This window comes from Populus nigra, chromosome 1, assembly GCF_951802175.1.
Source record: "Populus nigra chromosome 1, ddPopNigr1.1, whole genome shotgun sequence".
Taxonomy (NCBI): Eukaryota; Viridiplantae; Streptophyta; class Magnoliopsida; order Malpighiales; family Salicaceae; genus Populus; species Populus nigra.
The window spans coordinates 13,485,529-13,505,702 of NC_084852.1; the positions used below are offsets into that span (position 1 = coordinate 13,485,529).

Below are 20,174 nucleotides of genomic sequence, written 5' to 3' on the forward strand. Positions count from 1 at the left end.
AGTAAGTGTTTCATTTATCAATTGGAATGAAATATTTCAATTTCGAAGGGTTTCGGCGTGCCGTTTCGAGGTTGTACTATTCATATATATATATATATATATATATATATATATATATATATATATATATATAAACATAATTCAAATTCAAAATAAATTAATTATAAATTATGCAATATAAACACAATGACAAACAAATATAATTTTAAAATTTAAAATATTTTTAAATAGTTAAGATTAAATAGATCTTTAACTTAAAATAATTCAATTTAAACAAAATATCAAAATGTTATGAAAGTAAAATGTTTTAACACAAATATTATAAAGTTAGGTCAATGTTATCAAGGCTAATGGAATTTAAAGCATCCCTTGTTTTGCTCAAATTCCTATAAAATATAAACATAAAAAAAATAACATGAATATAAACCATATATATTACTGATAAATCTAATTTTAAAAAATTAATATCATTGTTAATGAAAATAGTAATAATAATTTTTAAAATTATTATTAATATCATTGTTATTGCAATGAAAAAAGGTTTTTATACTTAGGTGGTTTAATTAATTAAATTGAACAAGATTCAATTTGATTCAATGGCTTTTCAAGAGCGGAACAGAACATGTGGAATGAAACTGAAACATTCTGGCTAAAATTTAGCCGAAAAATCTGGAACGGACCGAGATTTAAAATGAGATGAAAATTGTTCCGTTTTGTTCTATTTTTTGAATTGGTATGAAATGTTTCGGCCATTCCGGGCGAAACGGAAGGAATTGACAACCTTGTTTCCAGGTTGATATCAGCATATGATTTAACATAATTTCTGATTGTCATGTCTTTTCCAACAATAATTATCATTGCTTCATACATATCAAGTGTTTTGTTGACATACTTATCATAATAGGGTGTGCCTATTCATAAAGATTAGAATATGCAATTTTTAATTCCTTGTATAAAGTTTTGGAAACAAAAGTAAATGTAAAATTACAAAAAGTATACTATTTATCATACCTTTACTTCTTCATCATATATATTTTTCGAAACTGTAATCATCTTCAAACAATCATCCTAACCAAAGGCACTTTTATTTTTAAGTTTGGTTATTATTCCTCATTTTTTTTCCACAGTTTTCAAATGATTGTCCACATGCTTATGCTTACATTGCACATTGAACTTTTAACTAATTTCTATAGTCACCTTAACAAAAGATTTCGCTTTAAAGGTGGAAGAAAGCTTGTTTCCTTTAAGTGCCTCCTCGACTAATATCTCAAGTAGCATGTGAGACATAAGCTTAAACCATGTGAAGTGCTTACCCTTGCATTTTTAATTCTTCGTGGTACTCATTTCTATAAAAAAAATCATAAATTTATTCAAAATAAAAATCATACAATATTTAGATTGAATTAGTTTTATACAAAACAAATACAATTAATATTTAAAAAAGAATACATGAAATATATAAAAATTTATAATAAAGTCAACAAACAATCCAAATATATAACAAAAATAATACAAACTAAAGATGTAATAAAAACAAACACATATAATTAACACTCAATTACTAGTTTCTTTGAATGTTATAATAATTCCACATGATTGATGCAATCATTTCTTCTTTTGTTATCCACTCCCTATTCTCTTCCCTCTCCTCCCGTAAGCTGATTGTTCTTCTAATTGGTTCATTTTTTGAATATATTTCTTCTATAAAAAAGGTCATAAGGATCAACTCCTATTATGTGATTATGAATAATACAACATGCAAGCACAACATTCACTTGTGTTTTATAAAGGTTTTCCATCAATTGTTCTAAAACGACTCTTCAAAATACCAAACCCTCGCTCAATAGCGGTTCTCAATGAAGAGTGTCAAAGATTAAATAGCTCCTTTTTATTTTCTGGTGAATGTTCTATAAACTCATTCAAGTGGTATCGAACTCCACAAAAATAAGAAATGATTCCTTTTCGAATACCTTAACCAACATCACCAAGATAATATTCCCTACAAATAAAAAATAAAACCTATTACTATCTTTATCTAATTAGACAATTTGTATGTTTATTGCATATAAGAAATATTTAATTTATACCTTCTGGAATTTTTAGATCGCTAAGTTTTGATAGTGCATCACCTAAAACTCGAGAATCGTGTGCACTTTCTTTCCATCTAGCTAAAACGTATATAAACTTCAAATCAAAAGTTATAGCTGCTAAAACATTTTATGTTGTTCCCTCTTTTCAACCTCAAAACTTTCCTAAATTTCAATAGGAACATTTGCAAGAACATATGTACCATCAATTGCTCCCACACAATCCTATATAAACATGAAAAAATAATTTATAACTTTTTCTTCTAGATGTAATTAATTAACGTATAAAAATATTGGTATTGTTCTCATACCTTAAAATAAAGATAGAATCTGCGATTATTTATTATCTCAGTGGGAACTGTATCCCCTAGGTCTTTAATAAGGCGTTTGTATAACTTAAGAACTACTTTTAATACAATTCTGAAGTAACGATGGATAGTTTCAACAGATCTATAGTATATACCACTAATAAAACAAAATCTTTGGTTCGGTTTATAATTTGTAAGAACACAATTACTTGCTCCCTAATAGACACATTTTGAGTTGATTGTAATAGGTCACGACTTGTGAGAACATCACACAAATTATATAATACAACTGGTTTTATATGAATTTGTTCGACACAATGTTTATCACCTTGATTCAAAATGCTATCAATATAGAATTTTCGTTAAGCAATTGCATTTATACGTAGTTCTCTTGATATATAAATTCTATTTCTTTCTCGTTTAATAATAGCTACCCCTGCAGCTATAACAGTTACAGCTGCTCTCATACATGCTACATGAATAATCTTACTATCCATAATAAGCAAGTGAAGTTTTCTAATAACAAAACCTAAAATTTTTAAGGAAATAAACATTCAAAAAGCATATCATATACTTACACAATTAATACAAGAAATTATTATCAAAATGACACACATTATAAATTAAAAGTTAGAAAGAAGAGGAGTTGATACTGTATCATAATTATTGCAATGATATTTGATTCTTTAAACAAACAAGGCTTTAAAGTGGATTACATATGCAAATATATGTAATAGCTAATGAATGAATGGTCAAGTTGGTGGTAAAGTTTGGCAATAGCCGGTGTGCTCACATATGCAAACAACATGGCCCAATACCATAATATGGTGACAGTTCTCAATCCTTATATTTTATGGTTTGAAAATATAATTTTCTTGCAAAATTTACTCAATCCCTTTACAGTTTCATGGTAACAAATTGTTTGTGCTCTTACTTGCCATCATTTATTGGTACAGACCGAGATCAGTTTACTAGGAAGGGTGTCTCATCCGAACATTGTAAAGCTTTTGGTTATTTGTCTTGAAGATGAAGAGAAGATCCTTGTCTATGAATACATGCAAAAAAGAGCTTTTAGACTACCAAATATTTTTCGTAGACTACCATTTATTTTCTAGTAAGGAGAAAATCAATTATTCTTAATTTGGAGTTATATTCTGCAATATTAATCTCAACATTGTATAACCTTATTTTTGCTCTTAACACATATGTTTCTCCTGGTATAGAGAAACCAGATCGAGTACTTTCATGGAAAATTAGGCTTAAAATTACGATAAAAATTGTTGAATGACTGTCTTACTTGCATTCATTAGAGCACCTAGTAATTTTCAAAGATATGAAGAGTCCATTGCATAAATAATTCCAAACAATAGCATCTGAGATTTTTAAAAGCAAAGGCCGTTCAATTTCTTATAAGCATCTTATACAAAACAAAGCATGGGGTTGTTATGTTTTTTCCCCAAAAAAACCAAACAAAACATGAAAAACACAACAAATTAACAAGATCACAAGATTTATGCTACAATCACAACTATAAATCCAAACAAAGAAGAGGAAAACAAAAGGTAGATAATAGAGAGACATTTGAGAAAAAGAGTCACCTGAAATAAGATAATTTAATGCTTTAATAGAGATTCTTGTAGATAACAAAGAATAAAAAGGAAATTATTATGATGATTTTTTATTCTAGGAAAGAGATTTAAGAGAGAGATTTTCAACAGCCACATAAAAGTGTTTTTTTGTAGAGATTTTTAGTAAAACTATTTGAGACAGAGAGAGAGGGAGAGATTTTGTTCCAGTGTCCAGAAGTCAAAATGAGATGTTTCTTTGTCAAGAGAGGAAAGTGTTTTCTAAGTATAAGAAAAGGAAAACACTTTCCATGCATTAAAGTTTAACTTTTCCTATGACTAAAATTTATTTTTCATTGACTAACTTTCTATAAGTTTACCAAACATAGAAAAGTAAGAAAAATTGTTTTCAGAAAAGTATTTTTCTAAAAACAAACAAGGCCTTAGACAATAGATAAATATATAACAAATTAGAATTTTTAACAATTACTATTAATTAATCATTGTTCAATTTCTGAAAAAAAAAAGATTTACAAATAAAGAGTTATTTAAATAAATACTATTGCTATGATGGCTAAATGCAAACTTTTTTTTTTTATTAACATAGTTGTTACTTGATTTGATGAAAACTCTAGATTACCAAGTTAACTTACCATGTTAGTGAGCTTTTAAATGAGTGTTTGAAAAGTGTAACTTCTGTTTTTTTTAAATGTGTTTCATTAATGTATATTACTTGAAAAAAAATATTAAATTAATATTTCTAAGTGTTTTCTCGTATTTTTAAAATGTTAATATCAAAAATAAAAAAATAAAAAATTATTTCATGTATTAAAAAAAAACATTCTTTTTTTTTTTAATAAAAATCAACTTATACAATCAATTTGCCAAAGTCGGGCCTGATAAGGATGGATGTTAAGATTGAAATTGAGGAATAAATTAAGACTTGCGAAATTAGAAACCGGTCATATAACCTCAGCTCAGATACATGCAATCATCACCTTTCAACTCGTAAACTTATCCTGATTTTGAGAGGAGAGGCGATAAAATCTAAAATTACTAAAAAGTTTATCGTCAAAACCAACGAGCCCAAAAAACAGTACTGTAATAAAACCAGCAACCGACCTTAACCAGGACAAAAAGGTCATTAAACAAGAACGCGGTAATATACCTGCGGATCTCCCGGTAAACAATAAACAAAGCCAGCCAGCATTCTGCAGGTGACGTAACAGAGCGACAAAAAAAAAAAAAAAAAGAAGAAGAAGGAGACCAGACAACAAAATACGTAAAAATAAAAGAAAAACCCTAGAATAGATTTTAGATTTAGAGATCACTTTCTTTCTCTCTCCTTATGTGCTGCTAGTAGTACCACTAGCGCCTTCTCTTCTATTCCTTGAAGTAAATCTTCTCCCGCAGCAGCCTCTCAATACTGGACCCACTATCTTCTGCGGACTCCGATTCGATCCCGGTAAGTTTTTCTTTAAACACAAACTTTTAGTCTGTTGAATTTCGATTTCGGACTTTGTTTTTCTTACGTGAGATCCATGGGAATTTAGTTTTTTGTGTATGGATTTCGAAATCTGCGTTTTGGCTCTTTTGGTTTGATTGTTTTTATTTTGTTCTTTGTGATTCGATTTCAATCTCTGAAAACCCTATTTTTATTCTATTTTGTCTTTCGTGTTCATGATCTGGTTTTAGGGTTTTTTTTTGTGTGTGTGGATTGAGATAAGCGTTGTTGATTTTGTGGTAAAATAACTGTTGTTGTGATTTAACTCAAAGCGGAGATGATAAAAAGAGTTTATCTTTTTAATGTAATTTTGTATTGAATGTATGTTCTTTTCTGTGTTTTATCTTGTTAAACAACCGAGCTGCGTGATATTTGGTTGATATTTGATTTGAGGGTTTTTTCATGGACCTCCCTGCTTTGCTGGTTTCTTTCAATTAAATTTACAGTTTTTCCTTTATAGGCTTTTCTTATTTGCTGTGAAACTTACGCAGAGATCTCTACTTTTTTCTTGGCTCAGTGCTGACAGGGCATTGCTTGTTTCAGTGCTGCTGGTCATATAAGGTTGATTTTGGTGCTGTCTGATAAGCAGGAAATCTGGGGTTACTCTTCTCAGCTACTTTCAGCTCATCACAATGATTGCTTCTGGGAATGTAACAATGAAGAAGTTAACGATTAAGATTGCTTCCCAAAGAATACAAGCTATTCCTGGGAAAAAGTTGCTTGGTGCTGAACAGAGTTGCAGCGCTTCTATGGGTGAGAATCATGGTTCTCAGATGACAAAACAGAAATCTGTGGCCCCAGTTTCTAGGAAGCGTGGACCACCAGAGATGATAGAGTGTCAACAGCAGAAGAGGCAGAAGATGGATCGTAGTGTGACACAACAGTGTTCTTCCCTTCTAAAATCACTGATGGCTCATCCAGCTGGATGGGTTTTTAATAAGCCTGTGGATCCAGTAGCACTGAAGATTCCTGATTATTTCACTGTTATATCAAATCCCATGGATTTAGGAACAGTAAAGTCCAAGCTAGGAAAGAATTTTTATGGTAGCATCAATGAGTTTGCAGCTGATATCAGACTGACCTTTTCAAATGCCATGCTGTATAATCCTCCATCAAATAATGTCCATAGAATGGCGGAGGAACTGAATGGGATTTTTGAGACAGGGTGGAAAGCTTTAGAGGAAAACTGGAATCATGAAGGACCAAAGTTTGGAAGTGGAAAGATTTCAAGTGGATGCACAACACAAATCGTCAATGCCAAACAGAATTGTCTCAGTATGCCTTCTGTGCACTGTACTACTCTGCCAAAGAGATCAAAAACATCCAAAGAAAACGTGATAAGGAACTTGTCCAATGCAAGTGTTATTACGGAAGTAAGTTATTCCTTCAGATTTTGGATGGATTGGTCTGTAATGAAAAACTAGAATACGGTTTTATCCACAAACAATGATTAATGTATATATGTCCCATGTAATTTGGTTGTTGTAATGTATATTCACAGTTTTTTAGTAATTGAAATCTGCTATGTTCTATGTATTTTGGCTTTTCTTGTATATATTTTCGAAGTCTTTTAGTAATTCAAGGCTGTATTATTTCTGCTTTGTTTATAGGCAAAGCCTACTAAACCAGCAGAGATGCGCAAGTCCCTTGTGCCGAACTCTTACAAAGGTATGAAATGGCAAGAGTAGTGTTTCTGCTTTGTGGCTCTTTTATTGAGGTCTAATTAACAATGCATCTTATAGGTGCTGATGGTGGCGGTAGACATGCATGTGGCTCTACAACTGTGAAGCCAATGTTGATTCCAGTTGCTTCAAACTGTGGTAAATGTGGCAGTAATGCTTGCCGATGCAGCCTCCAAATTGATTCATACCATACAAACTCAGGTGGATATCTCATCTCTATTTTCTTCCTCTGCCTCTGTTTTGATATCTAATATTTCTCTGACCATTGTATCTTTTTCCTTGGCTTAGATATATCTTCTGAGAGATCATCTGGGAGGGATCAGCATGCATGCAGCACTGATACCTCAAAACTGGTGTGTTAATATGCCCCCCATGATTTATCCTAGTGTCTGTCAAAATTCATTTTGTGGAATGTCTGATCAAGCTTTGTTTCAAATTCTGTTTTTTCAGGCGAAAATCATGCCTGCCACACAAACGAGCAAGTCAGATCCAGATTCTGATGGTTAGAAAATTCTCTCTTTTGGTATTTTTAATATTAAAATGCTTAGCTTATGTTTATCTGACTTTTGCAATGGTGTTGCAACTGATATAATAGAGGCTGTTAGTGCTTTGGATGATGAGAATATATGTCCTGGTTCCCAGCTTACAACTCCTGCAACAGATGCAGCTTCTGGAGAAGGTTGGTTACTTGTAATTTCTGAATTAAGTGCTGGTGCTGGTAATTTCACCTGATTTTAGTTCTGATTTTTTTGTTGTCTGTTAGAGTTGAGCTCTCTTTTTGCTGTACCATTGTCTCCAAGTAAAGCTCTTCGTTATGCAACAATAAAGCATCGATTCGCAGATACCATCTTAAAAGCTCAAAATAAGGCAGTGCTTGATAATGTAAGTCATATTTTTTGGGTGGGGTGTTGAATTTTGAACTCTTTAGAATGAGATGAGGCAAACAATGATATGGATGCCTGATTTTCATTTTGTCTTTCTTATTGTTAGGGTGATAAAGCTGATCCAATGAAGATGCGGCAGGTGAAGGAAAGATTGCAAAGGCGGCAGCAGGAAGGTGATTTAAGTAACTCAATATCTTTCTAAATATAGCAAATTCATGTATTCCTTTTTAGAATTGTCTAGAACTCTTAATACAACGGTTTGCTGAAGAGGCATGGTTTGGATACTCTTACCTTTTGGGCTGTCTTTGTTGATTTGCTGTCGTTTTTTTCCACCCAACTGTTGCCATTATATCTTGAATGCCATCATGAATGTGTTTGGAATTAGATGGTTGTATTATGTCTTTGTTGATTTGGTGTTGAAAATTTTGCAATTTTGGTCATCATATTTGTATATTTTTGTGAGAGATTGAAATTAGATGATTATATTATTCATCCTTGTCTAATTGGTGTCCACTTTTTTCTATTTTGGTCCATTATATATCGTATGGGATCTGTATATGGAATGTAAATTGCCAAGTTTTCTAAGCGAGCTCTCTTCTGCCTTCTCTGTTGCATGTCAAATCTTTTTATGTTCATACCAGTTGTCATCTTTTGTTTTAAATGTGGGCTTTGGTTTTATGACAATACAGAGAAGGCTAGGATTGAAGCACAAATCCGAGCTGCTGAAGCTGCCACGCGAAGGAGGGAAGAGACGGAAATGAAAAGGCAACGGGAGAGGGAACGAGAAGCTGCTCGAATTGAACTGCAAAAGGTTTACCTGCTATTTACAATTGAATTTGTAGATCTGGATTCTCCTGGTTGCTGTTGCTTGAAATTGGCTCTTGTTGCTTTTGATTGTCACCGCAGATGGAAAAAACTACTGGGATCGAACAGAACCTAGATATTCTAAAAGAACTGGAGATGCTCTGTGGCTGTTCAATATCACTGAATTACCATTTTGGCAGTGGAAGGATGGAAGTGGTAAAGGGAGCTTGCATTGGTAGCCCACTTGAGCGGTTGGGATTGTTTATAAAAGATGACATTGAAGACGTGGATGAGGAGTTTCTGGATGAAGATGGAGAGGAAGGAGAGATACTCTGTTAGAAGCTCGACAGATTTCTCTGCCAGTTGACAACATCTTTATGGGAAAAAGTTGGGGTGTAAATGGCATTAATTTTGTAGTGGGGATAGAGGGATCGTTGTAACGTAGAAGTAGCTGTATTTATAGGTCGAAGATAAGAGTCCGCTGGTCAACTCACCATTCGTCTCTTGAGAGCACTTGTAAATGATTTTTTCTCTCGCGTCGTATGAACGGTTCACACACGTGCGCGCGCGCGCGCGCGTGTGTGGATATGCTTACACTTGCACTTGAGCTATCGAATAGCCGTGCTGGGATTTTCTTCTATGTGATTGAAAGGTCAATACGTGTCTCCATCTGGCTGGACCAAATGTTTTCCAACCAACCATCGACAGGAGCCCGAAGCCAAGTGGTTCAAGTGAAAAGTCAACCCTTCGAAAATGAGACCAAGAGAAAATCCATCCAGAAACCCCCACGTTGTGTTTGAAGCATGGTTTTGAAATCTAATCCGGTTAATGATCAGGTCAAATGGGTTGATCCGGATTGATTAAAAAAAAAAAAAAGGCAATGTGCACTAATTACTATGAATTAGACACAAAATGCAAAGCAGCAGCTAATGCATCTATAAGCAATTCGCTAAAATGGATTCCATATGAAATTCTGCAATGTCATTGACAATCCAATTATACACTTCAGGCTAGAATATAGGGTCGCTAGTTCTTAAAAGAGAATGAACTCCATCAAATATTTACTTAGCATTACTTTTTAATATATATATTTTTTATAAATATATTGAAATAATATATATTTTTATTTTTAAAATTTTATTTTTAATATAGCACGTTAAAATGATTTTAAAATACTAAAAAATATTAATTAAAAATAAAAATAAAAAATCTCAATTTTTTTTAAAATATTTTTGAAATATAAAAATAAAAAAGCCTAAACTTCTTTCCATCTAATTTTAAAACAAAGCCCAAACGAAGGATTTGTTACTGGGATAAGCCATTATTTTTTAAAATATATTAAAAAAATATATTTTTTTTTATTTTTTAAAATTTATTTTCAATATTATTATGTCAAAACAATAAAAAAAACATGAAAAATTAATTTTAAATAAAAAATAATTTTAAATTCTTACCGAACAACATTTCAACCTTGTTTCCAAAAAGTATATCTACTACTCCTGAGTTTTCATGGCTGAATTTTCCAGCGCCGACTCTTTAAAGAATGTAGAAATATGCAAAGCCTCAACAGCGCTGAAGTTAAGAACAACAAAAAAAACAAAAACCTTGGTGTTGATACTTCAAATTCCTTTCAAATTTTGGTAACTGTGCATTTGTTGAAACTGTTCATTTTGGTTTTCTCTATGTGATTTTGCTTTTCATCTTCATCATTTTGGCTTTTTAAAAGGTCAAAATGATGTAATTATATATATATATATATATATAAAAAGAGGTCGGGTTTCAGTCGAGTTTATTTGCGTCGCTTGGGTTCTAGGTCAATCGAGTTTCGCCGGGCTAACTCCTCAATGGGTTTTTACTTAGATCTGAACCGGTTCCAGGCCCGGTCGACCCGTCGGGCCGGTCCGGGTTTCAAAACTATGGTTCGAAGCATAGTTATTAAACCCGAACCTGCCCGGCGGGTCGACCCGGGACCCAGCCGACTCAGGGGTTAGACCGGTCTAGATTTGTTAAAATACCGGTTAGTGCAATGACCCGGTCAAACCCGGTCGACTCGGCGGATCAACCCGTGACCCGGGCGACCTGGACGAGACCTACCAAGACCCGTTTTTTTTTTAAATATGGGATTTAAAACCCATTGGTATATATACTCTATATTCCCAAGAAAAAAATTATGTTTTTCCAATATGGGATAAAAAACGTCTTGGTTTAAATACTTCAACTTAAAATGATAACATAATATCTTTTTAATGTGGGATTTGAAACCCATTAGTATATATACTCTATGTTCCCAATAAAAAAGTTTATCTTTTTTCAATGTGGTATTTCAAATCCATTAGTTTATATATTTTATGTTCCCTAAAAAAAAAAGTTATATTTTTTCAATATGGGATTAAAAACTCATTAGTATATATACTCTATATTCCCAAGAAACAAGCTATCTTTTTTCAATGTGGGATTTGAAACATATTTGTATATATACTCTATGTTCACAAGAAAACAAACTATATTTTTTCAATGTAAGATAATAAACTTTTTCGATTTAAATATTTTAACTTAAAAGCTTAATATAATATCTTTTTAATGTGAAATAAAAAACTTTTTAAAATATTCTTTTAAACTTTATTATTTATAATATGTATAGCTTATATTTACATGGATTTTCTTAATTTTTTCATATAAAATATTAAAACTTTAATTTTTTAAAAAATTTTCTGGGTTGACCCGAGTTGCCGGGTTAACCCATGAAACCCGGGACCCAACTCTTTGGCCGGGTTTAATAACTATGGTTTGAAGGTGAAAGATCCTTCCATAGAAGGACCAGAACATGCTCTGAAACATCGGCCTCAATGTATTTCTTGGCATTATCCGTTGCACCTACAGTATTTGTGGATGTTCTTACAACTTTGTGATAAATGTTAATTGTGAAGGATTGATAATTTTTGCTTAAAATTATTATTTTGGATAGGTTTGGTTTAATTGTTGATTAATAGTGAAAACTAAATTGTGACATTATTATTATTTGAGATTAGTGATTTTGATATTATTATTTTTGGTATAACTTGAATTAATTGAAAATTTTTTTTTCTGTAATTGAAATATTGTTGTGCTTAAAGTAATTGAAATATTGTTGTGCTTAAAGTGAATAAGAATTGTTGGTTGTGATGGAAGATTTAAATTGAAGATAACTATTATTTATTATCTTGGTAGTTGGTTTGTAAAAAAAAGATGTCAATTTATTATGCTTAAGGCCTTATTTGTTTTTGCGTTTCAAAAGCACTTTTGAAAAAAATTGAATTTTTTTTATTTTTCTTTACTTCAAATTAATATTTTTTTGGTGTTTTTAGATCATTTTGATGTGCTAATTTTAAAAAATAAAAAAAAATATTATTTTGATATATTTATAAATAAAAAGTAATTTGAAAAGCAACCGCAATCACATTTCCAAACAGGCTAGAGATAATTAATGGTGAGAATTAGATAGATTTTAGTTTTGTTATTATGATGACAGTTGTGTTCATACCTGGCATGAAAAGGGAAGAAAATTCCTAATTGTGAGGAAATTTAGGGGGAAATGACTATGTTGATGCTAATCTCATAAACTAACTTAAATTAAGTTCTAAATAGAGTAAAATTATGAAGGTTATTGAAAGGAGAATGTTGGGTCAATAGTAGAATTTCTTCATCTAAATATATACATAAATTAAATATTAGAGACAAATATGAACAAGAACGTTACTGGTTCTTCTGACAGAGTTTCTGATAAGCATGAGCTGCTTGGTGCCAACCATAATGAGGCATCTCAGGCACAAGGACTCTCTCTTGATGCAGACTCATTAAGTGGGAGTGCGACTCGCAGAGGGGGTGTCTTTTCCGAGCAGGATGTATTCATCGGGAAGTATATTGCTCAGTGGAAACCCGATCACAACATGTAAGTTTGTTTTCCTTTCCCGAATAAACAACAAAGGATAAAGTTTGAATAATTAATCTTAATAAACAATTGAAACTTCAAGTTTTCAAATGTTGAGGTTACTTGCACGATAATATTGGCGATGAAATCATCGATGAAAGTGCCTTTGTTTTAATAAAGCTAGGTTTCAAAAAATTCTAAATTGAAGCCTATGATTGATGGTTGGTTCGAAAAGTTTAAGGTTAATATATATATAAGAACAAATTCTATTGGAAGGAGGTTGACAACGGCATGGCCATAAAAGTATGGGAGAATCACATAGCTATTAGGTAAAATTGAATTCAAATTGTGCTATTTTTAAAAAAATTATTAAAATTTTATTTTTCATAATCTTAACTTGCAATTTTTTGTATGAACTAGGTTGCATGATTTCTGGTACGAGGCAAAAAAAAAAAGGCAAATAAATATGCAAAAAATAAAGGTCTTGAAGGGTATTTGGAGTGTTTATATCTAGTACATGATGTCTGAGTGTTTCTTAAGGATAGTCTGGTTCAGAGAACCAAACCAAGAAGATTCATGGTTTCATGACCACGCACACTAGTGAATCCATTCTATTTGTTTCACATGCAAAGTGGATGGTAAGATTATATTTTATATGATAATTATTTTTAAAATTTTTGTATTATATGAAAATATTTAGCTAATAATAGCTTTCTTTTGTAGGCTACGGTGCTTAGACGCGATCCAAGATCAATTGAGCTTTTTGTTGAAACCCACGTGCATAAAGAGGACCATCGGAAAGGGATGCAACAGTTCGTGGATAGTTAAGCCTAAAAGTCCGTGGTAAGTTAGATTTCAATATTTTTTAAGTTATTATTATATTTATATTTTCTTACTTATTTTTTTTCAAGAAACATATAACAATCGATTGCATAAGAGATACAAGTACAATTCTTCGACCCATTCAGAACTAGATCTAAATTTATGGTTAGAGGCTAGATCTATTGATGGACCCAATACAAGTTTATGGTATCTTCAACACTATGGTTGAGGATATGCGGGTGGGCTGCGGTATCTTAACCGTTGGGACCTTGCAATCGGGATCGAGCCAATAATCTCTAGCCATCCAAGCGATTGTATAAGAACAAGTTTAAGTTGAGACGACCTAACTTAGAGCTAAGATGACTCAATTAAAGGATAAATTGAGTGTCATCGAGAAGCTGTTGGCAACTCTCACTGGTACTTGTGCTCCCTCTTGTTGCCATCCTAGTTCTAGTGAATATCTGTATTCGTCTCCTCCTTCAGCTTCTGTCCACTAGATAGTTAAATTGTATTTTTAATAATTTTTTAAAATTAATCATACAAATTTGCTTTTTGATTTTAATTTAATTCTGTTTTAATTTTTTAATTGTATTGTTGTTTTAATTTTTTTTTAATAATTACATATAATACCGATGAACTTTGAAAAGCCAACGAAATTACTGACAGATTAAGTCCCTCAGAGAGTTCCAGAGACTTGAAAAGAAATTACAAGACTTGCCACTATTAGATGTAATTCTATCAGATTAAGTCCGACAGGTTAATTTCATCGGTAATATGCATATAATCACCGATGGATTTACCAATGGTGTATTCTATCAGTAATATGCCACAATCACCTATGAATTTACCGAGAGAATTAATGTTGGTAATGTTTTTTGCTTGGCGCAATAATTCCATTGGTAAATCCATCGGTGATTATACTACCGACAGATTGACCTATAAAATAAAAATCACTGACGATATATTTTTTGACGACATGATTTCATTCGTTATTCCATCAGTAATTGTATTTTTGATTGAATCAGTGTTTAAACACCGACAAAATATTATGTTGGTGATCTGTAATTTTCCGGTAGTGTAAGATTTTATTAGGTGAGTTTTTTGGTGCCCAACTAAATTTACTTCCATGTGTGATATGTATGTGAGAATTCTTGACGAGAGTTGTCTTCTCTTTCTCTTAATAAAACACCTTCTCTTAAACTCTAATGTTCATAAATGGTATAGAAGTTGAATTTAACATGAGGGGAGTTTTATAACTTTAAGTTACTTCTTTAAAAATCAAATAAAAACATTTATAAAACTAGGAACAACAAGAAAACAAAACATAAATTAATACAGTATTTTATACCATACAAATTAATTGTAAAAAAAAAAGTGAATAAACAAACATATATAAAGTTTGTCATTAATTGTTAATTACCTGGTGGTTCATAGAATATACACGACATTTTGAAGGAGTCCAAGCCGATCTCAATCACAAGCATGGTTGTTTACCGATAATTAATTAATAATAAAGTGAAAGGTAGTAATCACAGGTTGTCATGCCCACTTAATTGAATCAATTTTATTATAGAAAATGGGAATTAAGCACGTTTTTGGCCGTATTATGGAGGTGGATTAGATCATGCTTCAAGTAACCTGTAAGAAAGATATAGTCGGCGAAAAAAGTATCATCCATTACGCAACCAGCTTGACTTCTCCGTTGCATTATAACAAGAAAATACAAGCAGCAATGGATACTTCATCTTGATTTGACTGCCAATTAAATATCGATAACGAAGCATCTTCCGTCGTCTATGTCGACACTGATCACTGATCCGTTTCTCTTTCCATCCTTTTCAAATGGATGCCAGAGATACGAGAGGGAGGACTTTTGACAGTCACAGAGGACCAGTTCTTGGGGTCGAGCACATGAACACCATCTTTCGCAGTTACATATATTTTCTGGGATTTCTTCTATATGCATGTGCTTACACTGTTTAATCGAGAAATCTTTGAAGGTTCTTTACTCAAATCTTCTAGAGAAGGGATCAACTCTTCTAGAAGTTGACACAATCTTCCTTTTGCTTTCTGTACATATGAACATTTATCTCTATATATGTTCATATCCGCACCCTGGAGGTACGTGGGATAGGATGCTATGCGTTGGAGTAGAAGCTTTTTTACGTCGTAGAAAACAACATGCGGCGTCGCTAACATACTTTGAAAACTATTATCTGTGAATTCAAGATTCAATGCCCACGTTTAATAAAATAGATTGACTTCATATACGCTAGTAAATGTTACAAAAAAAAACCAAGAAGAAGAAGAAAAAGAAGATGTTAACAGTAACTAAATATTAAATTGCAAGGCTAAGAAACAAATATTAAATGATTTTTGGAAATTTGTTTTCTCTCAGACAACATTCTATCATTATTTCAAAAGAAAGTTTTAATTAAAAAAATAATAACATAATATTAATTCTAATGCAATTATATTTAAAAATATAAGAATAATACAATATTGCTGAGAATTCCTTAGGAGTGTCGTTAGACCCGATCTAATATATCAATATCAAAACCGTATAATCTAACTCCTTACCTTATTTAAGTTTCAAATTAAATTGTTTAAGGATTATCTGATGTAATGCAATGCGATAGACTTGACAAGTTTAAAAACAACCCATGTAATCAGTAAAAAAATTATTTTACTTCAAGAATTTCAAGTCAAAATTGTTTTTATATATTTAATAATATAATACAATATCTAAGATCTATTAATTAATTTAAGAATTTAACAAAATAATATATGTAATAGATTTTAAAGTAATTAATTTTAAAAAAATTAAATTTTAATTTAAAAAAAGGTCAAACACATATCTAGGTGGCATAGCAAACCACCCCTATTAAAAATAAGATTTGATGTGTATGCCTAGTAGCCCATGCAGTGCACCTAAATATTTTTTCTCATTAGACGGATGACACTTGCTCCACCAAATTTCTTTTTAAAACAAAAAAAGAAGAAGCAGACAATGCATCATATGTTTGCCAAGTTTCCGATCATCGGAGAAATGCCATGAAAACTGCGTTGGGGTTTTTTGGAACAATTGTTTTTTAACCCATCTCACCTGGAAACATCTAAAAATACTCTTGTAGCAACAATAAAATGATACCTCAGCTCAAATATTCTCCAAATAAGTTTTTTTTTTTTTTTTAAAAAAAAAACTCTCAAGCTTGATTTATTTTTTTCAACACCATTGAAGCCTAAAAAACATTAATGTTATTACAAAAACAAATTGTAATATAATTGTATAAAAAAATTTGAAGGGCCCTACACTGCATAAGATCAAATATGTTAATTTATATTTATTTCTCTTAGTTTTTGGTTAGTATTATCAACTTTTTTTTTAATATTTATTGGTAAATATATAATTTTTTACTTTTTTATTAAGCACATGCATTAAATTTTTAGTTTATAATTAAAAAGATTTTTTATACTAAAAAAGCATGCTACAACAGATTTAAATTTTTTTAAATATTATTAAAAAGAAATTAATCTGACAGGCAGTGGAGCTCCTGTGAACTAGCTAGTCCACTTTTTTATTGGAATATTAACTATATTTTACTTCGTGGTGGAATTTTTACGTGATTCTCAATAAATTATTGTGCATACTGTTATATAGATTTATGATTAATAAATAAAAGAAATTTTCAATTACTCGGGAAAATGTATATTTAAGTAGAATAAGTATTTTTGTAGCATATACGCACTAACTTTTAAAGTATGTTTTAATAAAATATTACTAGGAATAAAAAATATGAACCATATTCTAAAGATAGTGGAAGGATTAAAGGTAAGGACTAAAGGGAAGTGACCATTTTTTATTTGACCCTTTTATCCCATTATGTAGGGCTAAGGGTTTTGTTTTTGTTCATTAATAAAAGATAATTAAACTTTTTATGTATTGATAATAATGGGTAATGTGTTATTGAGATATAAGAGATGATAATTTAATTTAAATCTAATTGATACTGATTGGCCTGAACAATTAAATATATTTTAAACTTGATAAATAATAAGTAGAGTATAAATATTGTTGAAACCCGACCAGTAACTTACTTAAATTTAACCTAAAATATATATTTATATTATATAAATATATTTGTAAAATATTTAGATTTTTTTAATATATATCCTTATTATTATCCTATCTAGAAATTGACATCCATGAAAAAAGATTACATATAAGATAAGATGGTAAAGGAAAGCTGTTACTTAAGTTTCAAAAATACATTAAATAATTATATTTATTTTAAAAAATATCTGAAAGCAGCGCAGTAAAAATTGGTTTTCAAAGTATTTTGTATTTGAAAATTTATTAAAATAATAATTTTATTATTATTTAAAAAAATTATTTTTAACATAGCATATCAAAATAATATAAAAATATCAAAAAAATATTAATTTAAAAAATTAAATAAAAAATTATTTTTTAAAAAAAACTTATAAAATACAAGAATAAAGTGTTGTTTTAACTTATAGCTAGAGACGTGTATTTTCGTACCAAGGACTTTGGTAAGGGGACCATGTTTTATATGCGGTTTAAATATAGTACCCTTTCATATTGTATAATATCCTTTTCAAACTAAACCTAATATATTATTTTAGTTCATTGATTGATTCATTGAGCATAAGACTATATATTAGGAGAGGTACGTATTCCATCTTCATTAAATTCTCACTGTAAGTTTGGACTTGAAACCCGTTAATGGAAATTAATATCAAATATATATTTAAAAACTAAAAAACCCTAGAAAAAATATAAAAAATGATAAACATATGATGTCAATTAGTAATGCTTGATTTTTTAGAGTTCAAATATAAAAAGAATTTTTAAAAATACAACTTTTTTAAGACTAAATTTCTAAATTATTACATTTTAGTGTTTTTTCTTCCATCTATACAATGAACACATCATCTTTTACATTTGTTTAAACATTGTGATCTCAAACAGAGAAATAACACACACGCATAAAGGTGGAATCAAGAATTTTTCCTGCCCTAAGCTATTAAATAAATATATAAATTTTTTTAAGATAAATTATTAACTCATGTGCATAAATTTTTAAAATTAACAGTAAAGTTTTAATTTAAATACACTACCCAAAATATTAAAAAATAAATTTAAAAGTATATAAAATTGAAGTGAAAGTAAAAACAAATTCATTATTGAAGTTACATCCTTCGATGTTTTGTGAAATATAATATAATTCATCTATAATCGAATCTGAATCGATATTATAACAACCCCTCAACCGGGATAAAATAACAATCTCATGTTAACTAGAAAAAAAAATAATTAAATTTTTTTCCTCTCTCAATTCCTCCTTCCTTCACTTGATTCTTCCTTATATTAGTATTTTATAAGTTCGACTTTGTAAGTTTATAAGGCTATTTTCTCATTTTTTTTTATTTTTTTCTTTAGATTTTTTTTTATGTTTTTCCCTTACTTTTCTCTCTCGTCTTTTCTTTTCTTTCTTTTCCTATATTCTGCTTCCTCCTAGTTGGCAACATATATATATATATATATATATATATATATATATATATATATATAAGAACTAATTTGTTTTATTTTTAATGCCAAATATTAATTTTACCCTTGATGAGTCGTTTTGCTTTTAGTTAACAATGTTTTTTTAGCACTACCAAACTATGTTCATCTTAAAATTTTAATCAGATTTTATTCAATATATTTTAAGATTCCTCGTAAAATTACAGCTCAATCTGATGGTCGGATTGAAAATTACATCCAATAACGTAAAACTGGTTAAATTGTGATTTTTTTATCAAATTTCTGAATTTCTCTAAAAATTCTGAAATTTTAACCCAAGTTAAAGCATTATATTAGAAGGCTCTACATAAATTTTTAGAAGTTTTTGATACCTCAATCGAGAATTGTATTTATTTTACATAAAATTAGTAAAAAAATATTGATAAAATATTGATCTAAGCTAGAGCCCATTACATGCCTCCACCATTACCTGCACGTGCATATATATATATATATATATATATATATATATATATATATATATATATATATTGACATTGGTTTTCTTTAGATTAGCTCTCGTTCAATTAATCAACTGTATTCTAAAGATGGTGGACGGATTAAAGGTAAAGACTATAGGGAAGTGACAATTTTTTATTTGACCCTTTTCTCCCATTATGTAGGGCTAAGGGTTTTGTTTTTGTTCATTAATAAAAGATAATTAAACATTTTATGTATTGATAATTGGTAATGTGTTATTGAGACATGATGAATTAATCATTAAGTACATGGGATGATAATTTATTTTGAATTTAATTAATACTGACCGATTTGAACAAATAAGTATATTTTACATTTAATAAATAATATGTAGTGTATAAATATTGTCAAACTTGATCCGTAACCTATTCAAATTTAATCTAAAATATATATTTATATTATATAAATATATTTGTAGAATATTTAAATTTTTTTTAATATATATCATTATTATTATCCACTACACCATTAAACAGTTTTACCGACGGACTAATTCTGTCGGTGACAGGAATGAACTCCACCGGTGAAATAATTACTG

At 30.2% G+C, this 20,174-nt stretch overlaps 1 protein-coding gene across 2 annotated transcripts; it reads left to right on the forward strand.

Moving 5' to 3' along the window:
- The first annotated feature begins 5,149 nt into the window (after positions 1–5,149).
- LOC133676273 (transcription factor GTE12-like) lies at positions 5,150–9,474 on the forward strand. Of its 2 annotated transcripts, none has more exons than XM_062097926.1 (11): positions 5,150–5,425; positions 5,982–6,837; positions 7,075–7,132; positions 7,207–7,347; positions 7,435–7,499; positions 7,597–7,648; positions 7,742–7,825; positions 7,910–8,028; positions 8,137–8,203; positions 8,720–8,841; positions 8,937–9,474. In XM_062097926.1, the coding sequence occupies exons 2-11, from the start codon at positions 6,097–6,099 to the stop codon at positions 9,171–9,173; spliced, it is 1,686 nt and encodes a 561-aa protein (XP_061953910.1). In that variant the 5' UTR covers positions 5,150–5,425; positions 5,982–6,096; the 3' UTR covers positions 9,174–9,474. The 2 variants fall into 2 exon arrangements, with proteins under 2 accessions (XP_061953910.1, XP_061953919.1); XM_062097935.1 differs by having other exon boundaries at positions 6,008–6,837.
- Positions 9,475–20,174: the final 10,700 nt, after the last annotated feature.